General features: G+C 43.9%; 1 protein-coding gene across 9 annotated transcripts in view; it reads right to left on the bottom strand.

Annotated features, from left to right (window-relative positions):
* The window catches only part of LOC144682832 (PACRG-like protein), an 81,908-nt gene that overhangs the window by 45,913 nt on the left and 16,088 nt on the right, over window positions 1–19,907 (bottom strand). For all 9 annotated transcript variants that reach the window (XM_078545640.1, XM_078545658.1, XM_078545679.1 and 6 more), the window contains one exon: window positions 16,994–17,061. In XM_078545640.1, coding sequence (XP_078401766.1) covers window positions 16,994–17,061 — 68 coding nt within the window. The remainder of the gene's footprint in view (window positions 1–16,993; window positions 17,062–19,907) is intronic.

Here is a 19,907-nt window from a genome sequence, read left to right as displayed (position 1 = left end):
GGCAGAGGAGCAGGCCAGGCTGCAAGATCTACCACAGGAGCAGGGCAGGCTGCAGGGTCGGCCAGCAGGGGGCCAGTGCACCCCTCGCTTTTCAGATGAATGCCTTGCTGCCCTCCTCGAGGAGGTGGCAGCACGGCGAGAGGTGTTGGTCCCCAGGATGGGAGGAGGAGGCCCCCCCACATGACCAAATGTGCCTGAGAGGACGTGGCGGAGGTGGTGAGCTCCCGCGACATGGTGCGGCGCACCTGGATCCAGCGCCGTAAGTGCTTCAACGATTTGTTGCACTCTGGCAGGGTGAGTACCATGTTGGCATTGAGCATTTAACCGAGCAGGTAGCCTTAGCCTTTGAGGCCCACACCCCCCTCCAAGTCTTACTGTTGTGACTGCATTGAATCATGTAGGGCATCTCTCCTATGCTGGGTGGGCAAGCAGATAGTGCCCACGCTTACATCAGCCTGAGTGGTTCATGAGGAGATGAGTTCTCCCCACACTATGTGTTGCTCGTAGTTGCACGTGACTAGTCTGGGGGCAACCTGCAGGGGATGCAGCTAGGTGCATACTCAGAACTCCAGCACATGTCCTATTCATGGTGATGAGATGGTAGAAGGGGAGCCTCGAGGTGCTGTGGCCACGAACCATCTGCTGCCTTCGACGCTGCACGTAGTTGCACCTCCTTGCTATGGGAGCAAAGACTGTTTCCTAAAGTGCTGTATGCAGAATGTGTCCAAGGTGGCCGTTGCGGGGGGGGTTGGGAGCAGGCATACTACCTTTGTGTGACTGATCAGCAGTAGCGGGGAGAGGAGGCACTGGAGGCCTGATATGGGCCACTGTGGTTGGGGTGCGGCGTGCGCGTGCAGAGTACATGTGCAAGTTGACGCAATGAATGGTCTTCTCTGTTTTTCAGGAGAAAAATGCTCATAATGCGTCTGAGCGTTCGAGGGCTGGAGACGGCCAGGCCCAGCTGCTGATGTTAAGCCGCTTCGAACAGGAGGCCCTGGAGCTTGAGAGGTGCCATGCACCCAGGTCAACTGGTGTCGGTGAGGCTGGGGTGGAGCAGCCAGGTATTTGAGGCCAACAGTAAAATCTGCAATGTCCTCCCAACATCCATAGCACTGATGATTGTTCAATTTGTTATTGTTGCAACATTGCTCGGTCTCAGAGTGATAGAGTCAGAGGTGTGGATCATAGAAAAAGGTCCTTCGGCCCTTCGAGGATGCGTGGGTCAAACACGTTCCTAAGTACCAATCCCATTTTCCAGCACTATGCCCGTGGCCTTGTATGCCATGGCATCACAACTGCATATCAAAATACTTATTACATGTTAGGTTTCTGCATCTACCACTCTTTCAGGCAGTGCATTCCACATTCCCAAAGTAGTCTGTGTGCAAAAGTTGCTCATCATATCCCCTTTCAACCTCATGCCCCTTACTTTAAATCTATGCCACCTAGTTACTCATCCCTCCGCCAAGGGGAAAAGTTCCTTTCTGTCAACCCTATCTATATAAGTTTAAAAACCTCAATCATCTCACCCTTCAATCTCCTCTGCTCCAGGGGAAATAACCCCAGTCTATGCTATCTCTCCTCATAAGTCAAGCTCTCCAGCCCAGCCAGTATCCTGGTCAACGACCTCTGCACTCTCTCCACTCCAATCACATCCCTCCCATAATGCACATTTCAGAACAGCATGCAGAACTATAGCTGTGGCCTAGGCAGCGTTTTCTGCACTTGGAACATTACCTCCCCACTCCTCTATTCTATGCCTCGGCTAGAAAAGGCGTGTGGCATTTGCCTTCTTAAACATCTTATGTACCTGTCCCGCTACCTTAAGGGACCTGTCGACATGCACAGCAAGGTCCCTCTGATCCTCCTTACTTTCCATGGTCCTACCACTCATCGTGTATTCCTGTGCCTTGTTTGTCCTGCCCAAGTGCATCACCTCACACTTATCCACATAACATTCCATTTAGCATTCATCAGCTCAGCTGACCAGCCGGTCTATATCCGCCTGTAGTGTAAGGCTATCCTCCTCACTATTTGCCACCCCAACAACGTTCGTGTCCATTGGTTCTGGAAGGTTGAGCACATAATGAGCCGGGGGGAAAGGGATGAAGTGTGTCACTGTGTGCACGCTAACTGATCCACTGTCCTTGTTGTTCATTTCAGCAACCTCAGGGCATGGCTGCCAGGAGGAACTGCAGATGCCCCCTCTCACACCTGAGGGCCCTTAAGTGTCACCTGCGTCACTATTTCTGCAAGGCAGCCACCAGCGCAGATACTAACACCTCAGTGGGCACTGGAACATCGGTCAGTGTCCTGGGGCACAGTGGAGAGGATACTTCACAATCGCTGGAGGAGCTGGCAGAGACAAAGAATGCCAATGGCGCCAGCAGTCGGAAGACTGCAGGGGACCAGGCATATGCTCAGTCGGTGCGTGATGATGTGCCTCTGGAGTCGCCCTACGCAGCAGTTGCAGGAATGCGGCTGGATGTGTGGGAACATCTGGGAGTGATACGTGAGACTGTGCTTCGCTTGGTGTCTGTGGTGGAGGAGTCCACACGGAGTATCACTGATGCAATGAGCTTCATGGCAGAGCGTCATGCTTCCTCCATGGAGAGAGTGGCAACTCTCTTGGAGAGGCGCCTCCAGGAGAACAATCAGGTCCTCCTGGGGTTACGCTCGGACCTGCAAGCCCTCACAGCGCCAGTAGCCACAGCTGGTCAGTGCCAATGCGGAAGATGGTGTGGACTTCAAGCTTCCCAGCTCGTTGCCCATCCATCCACGGTGAGCAGGGAGGTCTGAGGCGACCTCACATCGGCGCAGCAGCTGGCAGTTGTATCAGCGGGCTCCTCTCACGGCGCTCCGGATTAGGGCACCAGCTGCTCCGCCCCTCTCCCAGTGACTGCTTCATCGGGTGAGGCTGCGACGACTGGGGAGATGCCAGCTGTGCAACTGGCAGCTCCCTCCCAGGCGGGCCCAGCACAGGCTCCACGGGCCAGAGGACAACCGCCAAGGTCATCGAAGCCAACAGGACAGCAGAGTTGGCAGGCTGTCTCAGATGCCAATCCAAGTGATGGGGCAGGACCAAGATGTAGCACTCATAAACAAAAGCATAAGGCACCTTAGCCACATCACGGGTTTCTCACTGGTGCTTTTGTGTTGGCCCGAGATTAGGTACTTATAATTTTTTTCTGCTTGCTTAACGTTTTGTTTTGGATTTGTGAGAACATCTGATGTTTAAAATAAAAATCAGATGTGTTACCATCGCTGAGAGTGGCTCCTTTGTTCTGCATTTGCATGTTTAAGATAAATGTCATGAGTGTCTGTTTGGACATTCAAGTTTATGTCCACAGCCCTTAGTTCCTGCTGATGACCTGGCAGATTTAGCACTTAGGTGCCAAGTATGGAAGCCCCAGGCAGGGCTGGTCCTGCTGATCCATTTGTATTGAGCTAGCTGAAGGTTCATTGGATTAAAGCCTCCCGGGCGTCCCTACCTCCTTGGTGTAGTCCTGGGTCAGCGTTTAGCCCCTCAGCATTCCCCTGTGCTTCCTCATCCTCAGAATCAGTGTTGGACTCATCATGTACAGCCGCATCCACTGCGTCAATGTCTTCATCGTCCACTGTGGCCCCCCTTTCCAGCGCAAGATTGTGGAGAGCGCAGCATGCAACCACTATCACCAACACACGATCTGGGGGGTACTGGAGTACTAAGCAGTCTAGGCATTGGAAGCGCATCTTGAGAAGACCACAGTCCTTGTGGTGGCGTGGCTCCTATTGTACCGCTGCTCAGCTTCTGATGTTGGATGGCGGAGAGGTGTCATGATCCACCTTCTGAGGGATAGCCCTTGTCACCCAGCAGCCATCCATCCAGCCGGGCGGGAGCACTGAAGAGCCCCGGCACCTGGGAGTGTCTGAGGATGTAGGTGTCGTGAGAGCTGCCTGGGTACCTGGCACAGACTTGTAGAATCAGCATCCTGTGATCACACACTATCTGCACATTCATGGAGTGGAAGCCCTTCTGGTTGACAAAGGCACCGGGCTCACCTGCTGGCGCCTTGATGGCCACATGTGTGCAGTCAATTGCACCCTGGACGCGGGGGAAGCCAGCAATGGCCGCAAAGCCTCTGGCTCACTGTGCGTGGCTTGCCTGGTCCCAGTGAAAATGAATGAAGGCCAATGTACGCCTGAACCTGCTTGACACAAGTGTGGACAGCTGATTGGGAGACACCGCAAAGATCATCCACCAAGCCCTGGAAGGAGCCAGAGGCATAGAAGTTGAGGGCAACTGTGACCTTCAGAGCCACTGGCATGGGGTGTCCGTCCACACAGTTAGCGGTGATCTCAGGGCCAATCATCTGACAGATGTAGTTGACTGTCTCCCTTGACAGTCGCAGCCTCCTTCGGCACTGCACCTCAGTCATATTGAGGTAGCTGCTTCGCCGCCTGTATACCCTGGCAGCAGGATAGTGGCGTCTGCTGCAGCCCCTTCCACCTTGGACTACCTCTTGGCCCTGCGGCGGTACTCCCAAAGGAGGCTGAATGTGCACTCCTGGCCTCCTCCTTATTCTAGCCCTCCCTTCCTCCTCAGAGGAGCTACCTCCAGTGGACATGACAGAACTCACACCCACGCTAAGGGGAGGCTTCCGGAATGCTGCAGGCCCGATAAAGATTACAGACTGCACAGCGCTGACCTGAAGGTTCAAAGTGCACAGAAAGCTGCTGGAATTCATTCTGAACTGCTGCAGATCACACAGGCAAGTTTAAAAAAGTATCTCCAATAAATACTCCACAAAGCAGATTGACAACCCCACTGAGCCCTCTTATCCCGCCCATGGATGAGGTTCATAAAAAAGTCTCTTACCCGCCTGCCTGTTGTGCCCGTGCGCCAACCTGAAGATCGCACAGGTGCCTGAAAATTGCCGTCGATTGACGAATTAAGGGCCTTAACTAGCCCGTTATTTAATGGCGGGCGCGCATCGAACTTCATTGTACACCTGCCCAGCGAAATATCGCAATGGCGCACGGTGACGTTGGGATGCTCGTCCAACGTCACCACGCGTCATTTTACGCGCTGACATGCGGGGCCCATCCCCCGCACGTCAAACAAAAAATTCTGCCCCTGATGTCTTTATAATTACTGCAATTTGCAACGTGGAGAAAAAAGAAATCAGTCATCATTTTCACACACAATTGTTGTGCACATAGTATCATTAGGATCTCTTTATTTTTAAAAAAACCTGTAAAAGAAATTGGTGAATCCATACATCCACATGTACCAATGATTATCAATATGGTAAATGTCTAGTGTTTACTTTTCTTAAATTTTATTTCTCTGAATTTGTGTGCTCATTCAGACTGAGAAATAAAATACATTCTACATTTTAATCTGTCAGGGTTAACATGACAAACAGAAAAGCAGCAGAAGTAAGCCATTTGCCCATCAAGTCTGCTCCACCATTCAATGAGATCATGGCTGATCTGATAATCCTCAACTCCACTTTCCTGCCTTTTTCCCATAACCCTTGATTCCCTTACTGATTAAAAATCTATCTCAGCCTTGAGTACACTTAATGACCCAGCTTCTACAGCCTTCTGTGGTAAAGAATTCCACAGATTCACTACCCTCTGAGAGAAGAAATTCCTCCTCTCCTCTGTTTTAAATGGGTGACCCATTATCCTGAGATTATGCCCTCTGGTCCTAGACTCTCCCACAAGGGAAACAACCTCTCAGCATTTACCCTGTCAAGCCCCCAAAGAATTTTATATGTTTCAATAAGGTTGCCTCTCATTCTTCTAAACTCCAGTAAGTATAGGCCCAAGCTACTCAACCTCTCCTCATAAGAAAATCCCTCCATCCCTGGGATCAACCTAGTGAACCTTCTCTGGACTGCCTCCAATGCCAGGATAACTTTTCTTAGATAAGGGAACCAAAATTGTTCACAGTACTCTAGCTGTGGTTTAACTAGTGCCTTGTATAGTTTTAGTAAAACTTCCCTATTTTTATACTCCATCCCTTTGAAATGAAGGCCAACATTCCATTTGCCATACCTATTACCTGCTGAACTTGTATGTTTTTGGGGATTCATGCACAAGGATTCCCAAATTCCTCTGTGCTGCAGCCTTCTGCAGTCTTTCTCCATTTAGATAATATTCAGCTCCTCCATTCATCCTGCCAAAGTGCATAACCTCACATGTTCCCCCATTATATTCCACCTGCCACTTATTTGCCCACTCACTTAACCTGTCTATATCCCTCTGTAGACTCCTTGTGTCATCCTCAGCACTTGCCTTCCCACCTACTTTTGTATCTTCCACAAATTTGGCAATAGTACATTCACTTCCCTCATCTAAGTCATTAATATATATTTTAAATAATTGAGGCCCCAGTACTGATCCCTGTGGCATGCCACTAGTTACAAGTTGCCATCCCAAAAATGCCCCCAATATCCCAACTCTCTGTATTCTATTAGTTAGCCAATCCTCTATCCATGCTAATATACTATCCCCAACACCATGGGTTCTTATCTTATTAAGTAGCCTTATGTGCGGTACTTTATCGAACATCTTTTGGAAATCCAAATATGTTATATCTATTGGTTCCCCTTTATCTATCCTGCTTGTTACCTCCTCAAAGAATTCTAAATATATTTGTCAGGCATGATTTCCCCTTCATGAAACCATGCTGAGTCTGCTTGATTAGATTATGTGATTCTAAATGCTCTGCTATTACATCCTTTATAATAGGCCGTAACATTTTCCCAATAACAGATGTTAAGCTAACTGGCCTATAGTTACCTGTTTTTTGTCTCCCTCCCTTTCTGAATAAGGGTGTTACATCGGCAGTTTTCCAATCCTCTGGCACTTATCCAGAATCTAAGGATTCTTGGAAGATTACGACCAGTGCATCCCCTATCTTTGTAGCTACTTCCTTTAATATCCTAGGAAGGTCCAGGGGACTCATCGGCCTTTAGCTCCATTAGTTTTCCTAGTACTTTTTCTCTAGCGATAGTTATTATATACCTCCCCCTCTTTTGCCCCTTGATTATTTAGTATTGGAATGGTATTAGTGTCTTCTACCGACTAAAGCAAGGTATTTATTCAACTCCTCTGCCATTTCCTGGTTCCCCATTATTATTTCTCCAGCCTCATTCTGTAAGGGGCCTATGTTTACTTTGGTCTCTCTCTTCCTTTTTATATATTTAAAGAAGCTCTTACTGTCCATTTTTATATTACTTGCTAGTTTACCCTCAAAGTTTAGTTTCTCCCTCTTTATTAATTTTTGGTCATCTTTTGTTGGTTTTTAAAACTTTCCGAATCCTCTGGTAAACAAGTAATTTTTGCCACATTGTATGTCTTTTCTTTTAATTTGATACTATCCCTAACTTCTTTGGTTAACCATGGTTGGTTTATCCCCTTCTTTGAATCCTTCTTACTCACTGGGGTATATCTTTTTTGTAAGCCATGTACTATTTTCTTAAACATTGGCCATTGTTCATCAACCGTATTTTCTGCTAAAATCTGATCCCAATCCACTCCAGCCAACTCTGCCCTCATTCCTTTGTACTTCCCCTTATTTAAGTTTAGCACAGTTGTTTCCAACCCAAGCTTCTCACTCTCAAACTGAATGCTAAATTCTACCATGTTATTGTCACGGTTTCCTAGGGAGTATTTTACTCTGAGGTCATTTATTAAACCTGCCTCATTACACATTACCAGATCCAAAATAGCCTGATCCCTGGTTGGATCCACAACATATTATTCTAGGAAACTGTCCCGAATACACTCTATGAATTCTTGCTCGTGGCTACCTCTGCCAATTTGATTTTCCCAATCTACATGAAGATTAAAGTCACCCATGATTAATATACTGCCTTTTTTACATGCCCTCATTATTTCATGATTTATTCTCTGTTCTACAGTATAGCTACTGTTCAGTGGCCTATGGACTACTCCCACCAGTGTCTTCTTTCCCTTGTTATTTCTTACCTCCACCCATTTGATTCTACATCTCCTGGTCCAAGGTCCTTTCTTGCTATTGTACTTATTCTACCTCGTACTAACAAAGCTACCCCACCACACTTTCCTTCCTGCCTGTTCTTTCGAAAAGTCACATATCCCTGAATATTTAGTTCCCAGCTTTGACCTTCTTGTAACCACAGCTCCATAATGGCTATAGAAGATCATACCCATTAACCTCTTTTTGTGCCGTTAATTCATTTATTTTGTTCCGGATACTATGTGCATTTAACTAAAGAGCCGTTAATTTTGCCTTTTTACCATTTTTCCCCCCTTTGACCCTATTTGCTACTTTTCTTTTATGTTTGTACAGTCTGTCCCTGCCTGTCACACTCTTTAGTATCATTACCTAAATGGCTGCCATATCCTTTTGCTTTGTAAGCCTACGTATCCCCTTTCCAGAACCCTCCCCCATCTATGTAGTTTAAAGCCCTCGCTGCAGCCCTAGTTATTCGGTTCGCCAGGATACTGGTCCCAGCAAAGTTCAAGTGAAGCCCGTCCCACCGGAACAGCTCCCTTCTACCCCAGTACTGATGCCAGTGCACCATGAACTGAAACCCATTCCTCCCACACCAATCATTGAGCTATGCATTTAACTCCTTGACTTTACCTACCCTACACCAATTTGCCCACGGCTTGGAGGTTCTGCTTTTTAATTTAGCTCCTAACTGTTCAAATTCTTTCCGCAGAACCTCCTTTCTAGTCCTATCAATGTCATTGGTACCAACATGGACGATGGCAACTGGATCCCTCCCCTCCCACTCCAAATTCCTCTCCAGCCCTGAGGAGATGTCCTTAACCCTGGCACTGGGCAGGCAACACAGCCTTCAGGACTCACGCTCACGGCTGCAGAGAATAGTATCTATCTCCCTAATTATACTGTCTCCTACCACTACTATGTTCCTATTTCCTCCCCCAACTTGAATGGCTCCCTTCCATGGTGCCGTGGTCAGTTCGCTCATCCTCCCTGCAGTCCACGCTCTCGTCCACACAGCTTGCAAGAACCTCGTAACTGTTGGACAACTGCAGGGGCCACGGCTCTTCGAATGCTACCCCCTCAGCCCCCATACCTGCTTCACCTGCAGTCACACCTTCCTGTCCCTGATCACAGACCAAATTTGAATTACCTAATCTGACTGCCTCCTGGAGCAAAGTGTCCAGGTAACTTTCCCCCTCCCTGACGTGGCGCAATGTCTGCAGCTCAGACTCCAGCTCCTTAACTTGGATCCAAAGTTCCTCGAGCTGCAAATGCCTGGTAGAGAAGTGTTCGCTCTGGATCACCTTGATGTCTCGCAGTTCCCACATGTTGCAGCAGCAACACATCACCCATCCTGCCATCACTATCCTATTTAATCAAGTTATTAATTAATTACTCTAGTATCCCTGCTCTTTACACTTTATTATAATTATTTTTTATACACACCAGTATCTATCTTTTACTTAACAAGCTATCGATAAGAAAAAGAGAAAAGGGACTAGAGACCTAAACACAAACTAAAGGTCTAAGTTTTACTTTAACGACTAGTGATTGCAGACTCTGTCTCTACAAACTACCCTCCCAGTGGAGTATTTTGCAGTTGTTGTTGGAAATCTTTACACCAATACTCTGGGAAATATTTAATGCCAAAGACAAAAGGCCAATAGTTTACCCAATTCCTTTCTTTTAATGTCAGTGACAGAATATTTGTCAAATGTTTTCATCAACATTCAAAGGCCACCCTAGGAAATTAATATGCATCACACACTAACAAACACAAGTAAACTTCAGGGATTAAAAGGGCAAAAACTTGTTACTTACATTGGTTTCCCGGGGGCAGACAGTGCTGCGGGCAGATACTTAGACGGCCCGCAGTGAACCTCATTGGTATGATTGAAGGATGCTGTGAGAGTCACTTACGTTACAGCCTAGGGCACTGCCTGTCCCCAAGGAATTGATATTGTCTGTGTAGTGTCGTTTCTACTCAAATTTTTCCTCTGTGTACACCTAACTCTCTATCCAGTGCCAAGTGCAAAATATTTACATATCAGTATAACACAGGATCACAATTTCGTGTACAAGCTCAATATGCAATAACAGAATCTTATCAATATTTTGCTTTTGTTACATAATATAACTTTTTGGATTTTGTTTCAATCGAGTTACAAACATGCAGATATAAATTGGAGGTTGTGCTTTACAAATTAAAATAAATGGAAATCTGTGAACTTCCATGTCAGCAGTATGTTTTCATAAAAGCTACCATTAGTTCCTTCTTTGAACTGACTGTGACCAGTACCATTGCAAAACAATAATGAAATGATTACAGCTCATTGTTATCTGTTGATGAAAATATCAAACTGATATTGCTTGCCTAGGAATTGTATAATAAGTAGAGCTAAGTGTTACTGCCTATTATGACCCAGCAGTTGGTAAAGCTGAGTTATTTAAAAATCCCAGAGGGAAACTTTAAACAAGTGATATGTTTTAGATGCAAATCTAAGTTTAAGAATCAGACCACCAGTTCTCAAGAGGTTTTTATATCAAACTACATGAGATATTTATTAATTTACACAAGTTAAATATATACACACGGCTACAAATTACTATCATAACTTTTAACAAATTGCCAAACTAATTTCCATTAAGGCAACAGCAACCCATAGACTTTAAGCAGACACCAGGCAAAGCATTTTCACCTTACAAATTCAAAATGAGGTTCCTCTCACTTTGAATCCTTTGCAGACACAGTGGTAGGCTTAGAGGCTTTGATGTTACATGCCTCTGCTCTACACACACGAAATTGCTCTCTGTTATAGCAGTCTCACTGAATATAAATTCTCATTTTTTCACCAACCCTTTGAACTCCACCTCTTCTAACAATAAAACTCCTTCCATAGTACCAATTTTATTTGTAATATAAACATTGCTTGGTCTCTGCTAGCTAGGTGCCAGATTTCACTCCCCTTCTTGAATGCTCTATTCAACAAAATGCAAATGCACTCTAATTCTCTTACATCTCAAAACTATTATACATCAAAGCACCCAGACTAGCTGGCTTTAATCCAATTAAGCAAGACCCATAGACTAAACCTCTCTCCAGAGTTATTACGTCCTTCCTGTAATGTGGTGGCCAGAACTGCACATAATACTCCAGTTGTGGCCTCACCAGTGTTTTATACAATTCCAACATTATATCCTTACTTTTATATTCTATACCTCTGCCAATGAAGGAGAGCATTCCATATGCCTTCTTTACAACCTTGTCTACTTGAACTGCTGCCTTCAGGGACCTGTGTACTTGTACGCCAAGATCTCTCACTTCATCTACCCTTCTTAGTATATTCCCATTTATTGTGTAATCCCTGTAACTGTTTGACCTCCCTAAATGTATGACCTCACACTTCTCTATGTTAAAATCCATCTGCCACTTTACCGCCCACTCCACCAACCCATCTATAATCATTTTGGAAATTATGGCTATCCTCTACACTATCCACTACTCAGCCAATCTTTGTGTCATCTGCAAATTTCCCAATCATGCCCCGCTACGTTCACGTCCAAATCGTTAATATACAACACAAACAGCAAGGGTCCCAACACCGAGCCCTGTGGAACACCACTTGAGACAACTTTCCATTTGCAAGGGCATCCATCGACCATTACCCTTTGTTTCCTGTTTCAAAGCCAACCTTTTATCCAGTTTGCCACATTATCCTGAATCCCATGGGTTTTTACTTTCCTGACCAATCTGCCATATGGGACCTTGTCAAATGCCTTGCTAAAATCCATGTACACAACATCCACTGCACTACCTTCATCAACCCTTCTTGTCACTTCCTCAAAGAATTCAATCAAATTCGTGAGGCAAGACCTTCCTTTAACAAATCCATGCTGACCATCCCTGACTAGTCCATGTCATTCCACATGACAGTTAATCCTAGCTCTCAGGATTGATTCTACTAATTTGCTCACCACCGATGTAAGACTAACTGGCCTATAATTGTTTGTCATTTCCTTTGATCCTTTTTTAAACAATGGAACTACGTTTGCATTTCTCCAATCCTCCGGTACCTCCCCTATATCTAGTGAAGATTGGAAAATCATCCTCAAAGCATCTGCTATCTCCTCCCTGACTTCCTTCAGCAGCCTCGGAAACAATCCATCTGGCCCTGGTGACTTATCAACTTTCAAGGATTTCAACTCTTCGAGTACTTCCTCTCTCTTTATGACTATCCAATCCAATATCTCGCAGTGTTCCTCCTGGATTACTGTATCTACATCCACCCTTTCCTATGTAAACACGGAGACAAAATATTCATTCAAAACCCTTCCCACAGACTCTGCATCTACACACAAGTTTCCATCTTCATCTCTGATAGGTCCCACTTTTTCCTTAACTAACTTTTTAGCATTAATGTATTAGTAAAACATCTTTGGGTTATCTTTAACTTTACTTGCCAATATTTTTTCATGCCATCTCTTTAATTTCTTTATTTACTTCGTCCCTGCACTTCCTATATTCGTCTAGGTTATCTGCAGTGCTTAGTTCTTTGTGCTTATTGTTCGCTTTCTTTTTCTGTTTGATCTTCTCATGTGTTCCTCTGGACAATCAGGGGGGTCTAGATTTGGTGGTACCACTCTTATTTTTGTAGGGGACATGTCTACTTTGTACAATTAGGATCTCGCTTTTTAGTGCTTCCCACTGGTTTTCCACTGTTTTATCCTCCAGCAGTGCTGTCCAGTCCACCTCAGCCAAGTCCCTTCTCATTTCTGCAAAATTTGCCTTCCCTCAGTTCAAGGCTTTTACTCCTGCCTTATCTCTGTCCTTTTCCATAGTAATGCTAAATCTAACTGAATTGTGATCACTGTCCCCGATATGGTTGCCAACTGTCACTTCACCCACTTGCCCTTCTTCATTCCTCAAGACTAGGTCTAGAATTGCATCTCCTCTCATTGGGTTTGTCACTAATTAGTTGAAAAAATTTTCCTGGACACACAGCATGAATTTTTCTCCCTCAGTGCCCCTTATATTGTTTAAATCCCGGTTGATATTAGGATAGTTGAAGTCTCCTACTATTATTGCCCTCTTGTTCTTACAAGCAGAAATTTGCCTACATATTTGTTCTTCTATCTCCCTTTCACTATTTGGGGGTCTGTAGTATACTCCCACTAGTGTGACTGCCCCTTTTTTATTTCTAAGCTCAATCCATAAAGCCTCGTTTGTTGATCCATTTAGTATATCATCCCTTCTCACAACTGGAATTGATTCTTTAACCATTAGTGCTACCCCCCTTCCTTTTTTATCTCCTACTCTATCGTGTCTGAAGACTCTATAACCAGGGATATTAAGCTGCCAGTTTTGACCCTCCTTTAGCCAGGTCTCCATTATAGCAATGACATCCTGCTGTCATGTGTCTACCTGTGCCCTTAACTCATCTACCTTGTTTGTAATACTCCTTGTATTGAAGTATGAACAGTTTAACCCCCTCAATTTCCCTTGCTGGACACTTTTTAAACTTTGCTTCTCCTGTAACTCCATGTCTATCACAACGTCCCTAGCTAATATTCTACCTCCATTTTTCTGATCTGAATCTGACCTATCTGATCCTACTCTTGGGATCCCATCCCCCTGCCACACTAGTTTAAATACTCCCCAACAGAACTAGTAAAAGCCCCCGCAAGGACACTGGTCCCAGCTCTGCCTGGGTGCAGCCCATCCGGTTTGTACAGGTCCCATCTTCCCCAGAACCGGTCCCAGTGCCTCAATAATCTGAATCCCTCCCGGCTACACCATCTCTCCAGCCACGTGTTCATTTGGTCTATCCTCTTATTTCTGCTCTCGCTAACACATGGAACTGGAAGTAATCCTGAGATTGCTACATTTGAGGTCCTGCATTTTAATTTATCTCCTAACTTCCTGTACTGAGCTTGCAGGTCCTCATCCCTTTGGTACCAACGACATAGGTAAACTATGTGTACCACGACCACTCGCTGTTTGCCTTCCCTCCCCAAAATGTCCTGCAGCTGCTCAGTGACATCCTGGACCCTGGCACCAGGGAGGCAACATACCATCCTTGATTCACATTTGCGGCCACAGAAGCGTCTGTCTGTGCCCCTAACTATTGAATCCCCTATCACTGTAGCCCTGCCACTTGTTTTCCTCCTGCCCCTGAGCAGCAGAGCCACCCACGGTGCCGTGAACTTGGCTGTTGCTGCTTTCCCTTGAGAGGCCATCCCCCCCAACAGTATCCAAAGTGGTATATCTGTTAGAGGTGGGGATGACCACGGGACTCCTGCACTACCTTCCTGAGTCTTTTACTGTTCCTGATGGTCATCCATTCTGCCTGTACAATCTTCACCTGCAGTGTGACCACCTTGCTAAACGAGCTATCCACGACTTGCTCAGTATCACAGATGCTCCACAATGAGTCCACCCACAGCTCCAGCTCCGAAATCCAGTTAGCTAGAAGCTGCATTTGGACACACCTTCCGCAGACATGGTCAACAGGGATGTCCCTCATTTCCCACATCCTGCAGGAGGAGTATATCACAGGTCTGAGTTCTACTGCCATGACGTCCCTCTCGATTAAGCTAGTTACTCCCTTAAAAAATACGCTAGCTCGGGGCCTTATTTATGTTAGCTAGGAACCTTGTTTCTTGACTAATTATACTTGTACAATACTACTCTATACTTTTTTAAGCTCCTACCTCAGCATTAAGCAATGAATTACTTTAATAGATTGAAAAAAAAAATCACCATGATTTACTCAGCAATCAGCTGCTTTTTAAAAAATCTACTTTCAGAAGAGTGTCCCTCGCAGGTCTAGTGCACTCCTGCCACTCCCTCTTTCTCTTTTTTTTTTGGTTTGAGGAGGAGGAGGGGATGGAAACACTACAGCAATGTGATGTTTGGGGCTATTCCGTTCTTTGACAGTGGGTCCTCCTCGATCCCCTTCTGAGTTGCAGTGACTGCGCTGACTTCTCCCAGAATGCTTCTCAGTCACTTCTCACTACCACCCTCTATTGGATGCTCTTCATCCTGTTGAGGGCAAGGGTCCTTCTCCTCAATCCCCTTCTGAATTGTGGTGACTGCGCTGACTTCTCCCAAAATGCTTCTCAGTCACTTCTCACTACTGCCTTCTGTGGATATTCTGAGAAAAAAACTTAATGGGAACTTCCAGCTACTCCTCTCTTCCCTGACTACCTACCTTCCTTTCACCTTCCCACTTTTTATCCTTTTCCAGTTTGAAAGGGCAATGAGGTTTAGCTCGATGAACTAACTCAATTTTCAGCTATCTCTGCTACTTGTCTTACAGAATCAATCCTCTGTTCCTCCACATGAGTTCTCACTACCAAAGGGATTGAATCTCTAAATTCTTCCAAAAGAATTACTTTCCCAAGAGCTGCATAGGCTGTCTCTATTTTTAACGTCCATATCCACCAGTCAAAATTGCTTTACTTTACTCTTTCAAACTCAATATAAGTTTGCCCAGGCTGTTTTCTCATATTCCTAAATTTCTGCCTGTATACTTCAGGAACCAACTCATATGCACTCAAAATAGCTTTTTTTCACCACGTCATTATTCACTGACACTTCCTCTGATAGCGAAGCATATACCTTTTGCGCCCTACCTAACAACTTAGGCTGTAATAATAACATCCAGTTTTCCTGTGGTCATTTCATCTGTTAAGCTAGCTTTTCAAATGAAATAAAGAATGCTTCAATATATTTTTCCTCAAACTTTGGAAGAGCTTGTACAAAGTTAAACATCTCCCCACTGGGTTCTACTCTGGAGATAAGTCCTTCCTCACCTCCTGGTGTCTCTTCTTTCACTGCCAACACTTTCAATTGGAATTCTCTCTCTCTTTTTCTCTTTCCTCTTCCTCCATCTTCACAATTTCTAATTCCCTTTAAAAAATCATTTCTCTGTCCTTTGCTTCTAATTCAAGTTTTTTTCAGTTCCTTTGCTAAATTACTCTAAATTCAGGAATCAGATCACCAGTTCACGAGAGGTTTTCATATCAAACTACATGAGACATTTATTAATTTACACATGTTAAATATATACACATGGCTACAAATTACTACTATAATAACCTTTGACAAATTCCCAAACTAATCTCCATTAAGGCAACAGCAACCCATAGACTTTAAGCAGACACCAGGCAAAGCATTTTCACCTTACAAATTCAAAATGAGGTTCCTTTCACTTTGGTTCCTTTGCAAACACAGTGCTAGGCTTATAGGCTTTGATGATACATGCCTCTGCTCTGCACACACGAAACTGCTATCTGTTATAGCCAGCACATCTCATTGAATGTAAATTCTCATTGTATCACCGACCCTTTGAACACCACCTCTTCTAACAATAAAACCCCTTTTATAGTACCAATTTTATTAGTAATATAAACATTGCTTGGTCTCTGATAGCTAAGTGCCAGATTTCACTGCCCTTCTTGAATGCTGTATTCAACAAAATGCAAATGCACTCTACCTCTCTTACATCTCAAAACTAGTATACATCAAAGCACCCAGACTAGCTGGCTTTAATCCAATTAAGACAAACCCATAGACGAAACCTCTATTTTAAAAAGAAAAATAATGTCCAATAATATACATTAAATAGCTTCATGGCACTACCCTCCTGCATTCCCCATATGATAGAATCTAATGCTCAAATCTCAATACACTAGGTATTTTAGACAGCTTTGACATTATCAAATAAATAAAATATTTTAAATGTCTGAGAGCACACTACAGAATTCACTGTTAATGTATTGATACATTAAATACATTATATATTGAATAATGTTTCATTATCACACAAAATGACATTAAAATTAATCTATAAAATTATCAGCAGACATTAAACAAAAAACAGCAACTAAGGGATGATGCAATAATTTCTTTTTAAGTGATTTCTGATGTTATCTACACTCGTCCATTAGATGGCACCTGCAATCAGTGCCAGATATCAATTATTCTTTTTCAGGAATTACCTGCAGGGAATCTCTCTTTTAGCATATGCTGCGGCAAATACAGATTGTTGCTTCAATGGGTCGCTGAACTGAAAGAAAGATATCATTGTAACATGTCATATCTGAGTCATTACAACAAAGCCAATGTCCAACACACTACAATAGTATACAACATAGCTATTTCAAAGATGTTAACTTTTGACCTTTCAGACACATAAGGTGATATAATACACTGGATTTTGCCACGAATGCCTGTAATATGCAGTTAACAATATCACAATGTTTCCAGCAGAACAAACTTAATAAAGTCTAGACAACTGGTCATTAAGAACTTTATATTTGTGTCTTTCTCTCTCTAAGCAGATCTTGCAGGAGATCTCCTGTGGCGAGTCAGAGGACTTGCTATTTTTATAGCAATAGCCAGGTAATATATATTGGCCCAGATTTTGCTGAAGTGGAGCATCTCATACTGTGCTAATTAGACCTTTACTCTCACCCATCAGCTCCAAAACTTTTGCCCTGCGAGTCGCTGGAACTACTAGCTGCTAACAGCGTTACAAGGGCAATGGAGCAGCTGGGACATTGGTGTACAATGGGTCACTAATTTATTTGCTTAATCAGTGAGATTTACAGATTGAGAAAGAAGTAGAGGAGCGACGGAGAAGAAATCAGAGTTAAACCAGTGAGGTGAGGAAAAATAATAAAAAGGAAAGAATGATGGGATTAAAAGAGAAGAAAAAGAGACAGAAAAAAAAACAAGAAAATCTTTTTTTAAAATTATATTTCAGGTTGGTTACCTGCAGGAAATAAGGCTCCACGGTTTAAACTGTTCTTTTTCTGAGTCAGGGAAGTTGAACGGCATTGCAGGAACATTTATATCATCAGTAAAAAGAAACTAGTCTACTGTTCTGCAGAGAGTTTAATTGGTAATTAATGTGCAAATGCAGCAATTTCATGAAAGGCTTAGAGGGACTGAGGGCAAGCCGATTCTGAAAAGCTAACGACAGGGCAGCGCAAATCAGCAACTTGTGGTGATTCACAATTCATGGGTATCTATCTCTTCCTCACCATAGGCAGATGGATATTTTACACATTAAACACAATGAGCTCTATTAAACACACCATAATTTTGCCAGAAAATGTGGGCCAATGTGTGATCAGGTTAGAGGAAGGTATCTGGTAGTCAGCAGGATTTTGGCAGCACTGAGGTGGAAATCCTGGAGGTTATAGCAGTAATGTTGTCTGTGGTTTAACAATGCTCAGGAGGAAAGTTGGAGTTTGGCAGAAATAAATCTGACAGCTGCATAAACAAATATGCAGGTTTTGCTCCTGTGTTTGTCTCTCCGGAGTAGTAAATGAACAGAAGGCTGCTTTAATAAAATGTATTTTTATTTTCAATTGGCAAAGTTCAGTCAGTAATTATTTCACTTCTTCCAAAGAGGGGGAGAATGACAGCAATTTGTACTCTAATCTCTCAGCAAAAATTTTGAAAAACAAAATAGATACTGTTATAAGCTAAAGAGACACATTGTTGCATCTGAGCAGACTAAATGCTATTAATAAATCCTAGAAACTCTCACTGCATACGATCATATTGTGGAATCTGGCTTCTACTAAGTCACATCGAAAGGCTAAATGTCAGCCAATTTCCTCCAGTTGGCAGATTTGCAGCAGGACAATCCTAATTTTTTTTTTTGTAAAAATATACTTTATTCATAAAAAATCTTCAATCACATTCAAAACCATTTCAAAAACAACATTACAAGGGTACAATCCAGGTTAAACTTTTACAAAATGTATCACCAGGTGCATCAGTACAAACAATATTACAATCATTTACAGCCTTTCATTTTGATCTGTACAGCCCGAGGGGCTCTAAACAGTTCCCAGTCTCTCGGTGCGCTGTGGTAGAAAGGTCTTAGACAGCGACCCTTCCCCATTGCGCCTTTGCGGCAGCTGCCCCAAGCTTTAGTGCGTCCCTCAGCACGTAGTCCTGGACTTTGGATTGTGCCAGTCCGCAACAATCGGTCGGGGACAACTCTTTTACCCACAAATGTGAAACCACCACTAACATGCTGCAAGTTTCTCTCGGAATCCAGGTTAGCTATAAAGAGCATCCTGAAAGCCACAAAACCATCATGCATAGGCTGGTTCCCACAGTGGCAGAAAAAAGTATTGTTCTGGTGCAGCATATAAAAGAGTAATATTACTTCTCAGCAAGATGACAGGGGTGGGGGTGAAACTCAACGCAAACTGGAGGAACAGCACCTCATCTTCCGACTAGGCACTTTACAGCCTTCTGGACTGAATATTGAGTTCAACAATTTTAGATCATGAACTCTCTCCTCCATCCCCACCCCCTTTCTGATCCTCCTTTTTTCCAATAATTTACATAGATTTTTCTCTTCCCACCTATTTCCATTATTTTTAAATGTATTTCCATCCATTGTTTTATCTCTACCTTTTAGCCTATTTCGATCCCTTCCCCCCACCCCACTCTCACTAGGGCTATCTGTACCTTGCTTGTCCTGCCTTCTACCCTTAATGTCACCTATTAGTACATTCCTTAGATTATATCACCACCTTCAACACCTCTTTGTCTATGACATCTTTTGGCAATCTCCACCTATCACTGGCCCTCTATCCAGCTCTACTTGTCCCACCCCCACTTAAACCAGCTTATATTTCACCTCTTTTCTATTTTTCCTTAGTTCTGTTGAAGAGTCATACGAACTCGAAACGTTAACTGTGTTCCTCTCCGCAGATGCTGTCAGACCTGCTGAGTTTTCCAGGTATTTTTATTTTTGTTTTGGATTTCCAGCATCCGCAATTTTTTGCTATTATATTATATGAATATATCACTTCCCTCCTTCCCTGTGATAAACTTGAGAAATGGTTGAATGTGGCGGGGGGTGTGGGGGAGGGCTTTGAAGGC

Source organism: Cetorhinus maximus, chromosome 1, assembly GCF_964194155.1.
Source record: "Cetorhinus maximus chromosome 1, sCetMax3.hap1.1, whole genome shotgun sequence".
NCBI classification, from domain to species: Eukaryota; Metazoa; Chordata; class Chondrichthyes; order Lamniformes; family Cetorhinidae; genus Cetorhinus; species Cetorhinus maximus.
This window is presented reverse-complemented; position numbering and strand designations above follow the sequence as displayed.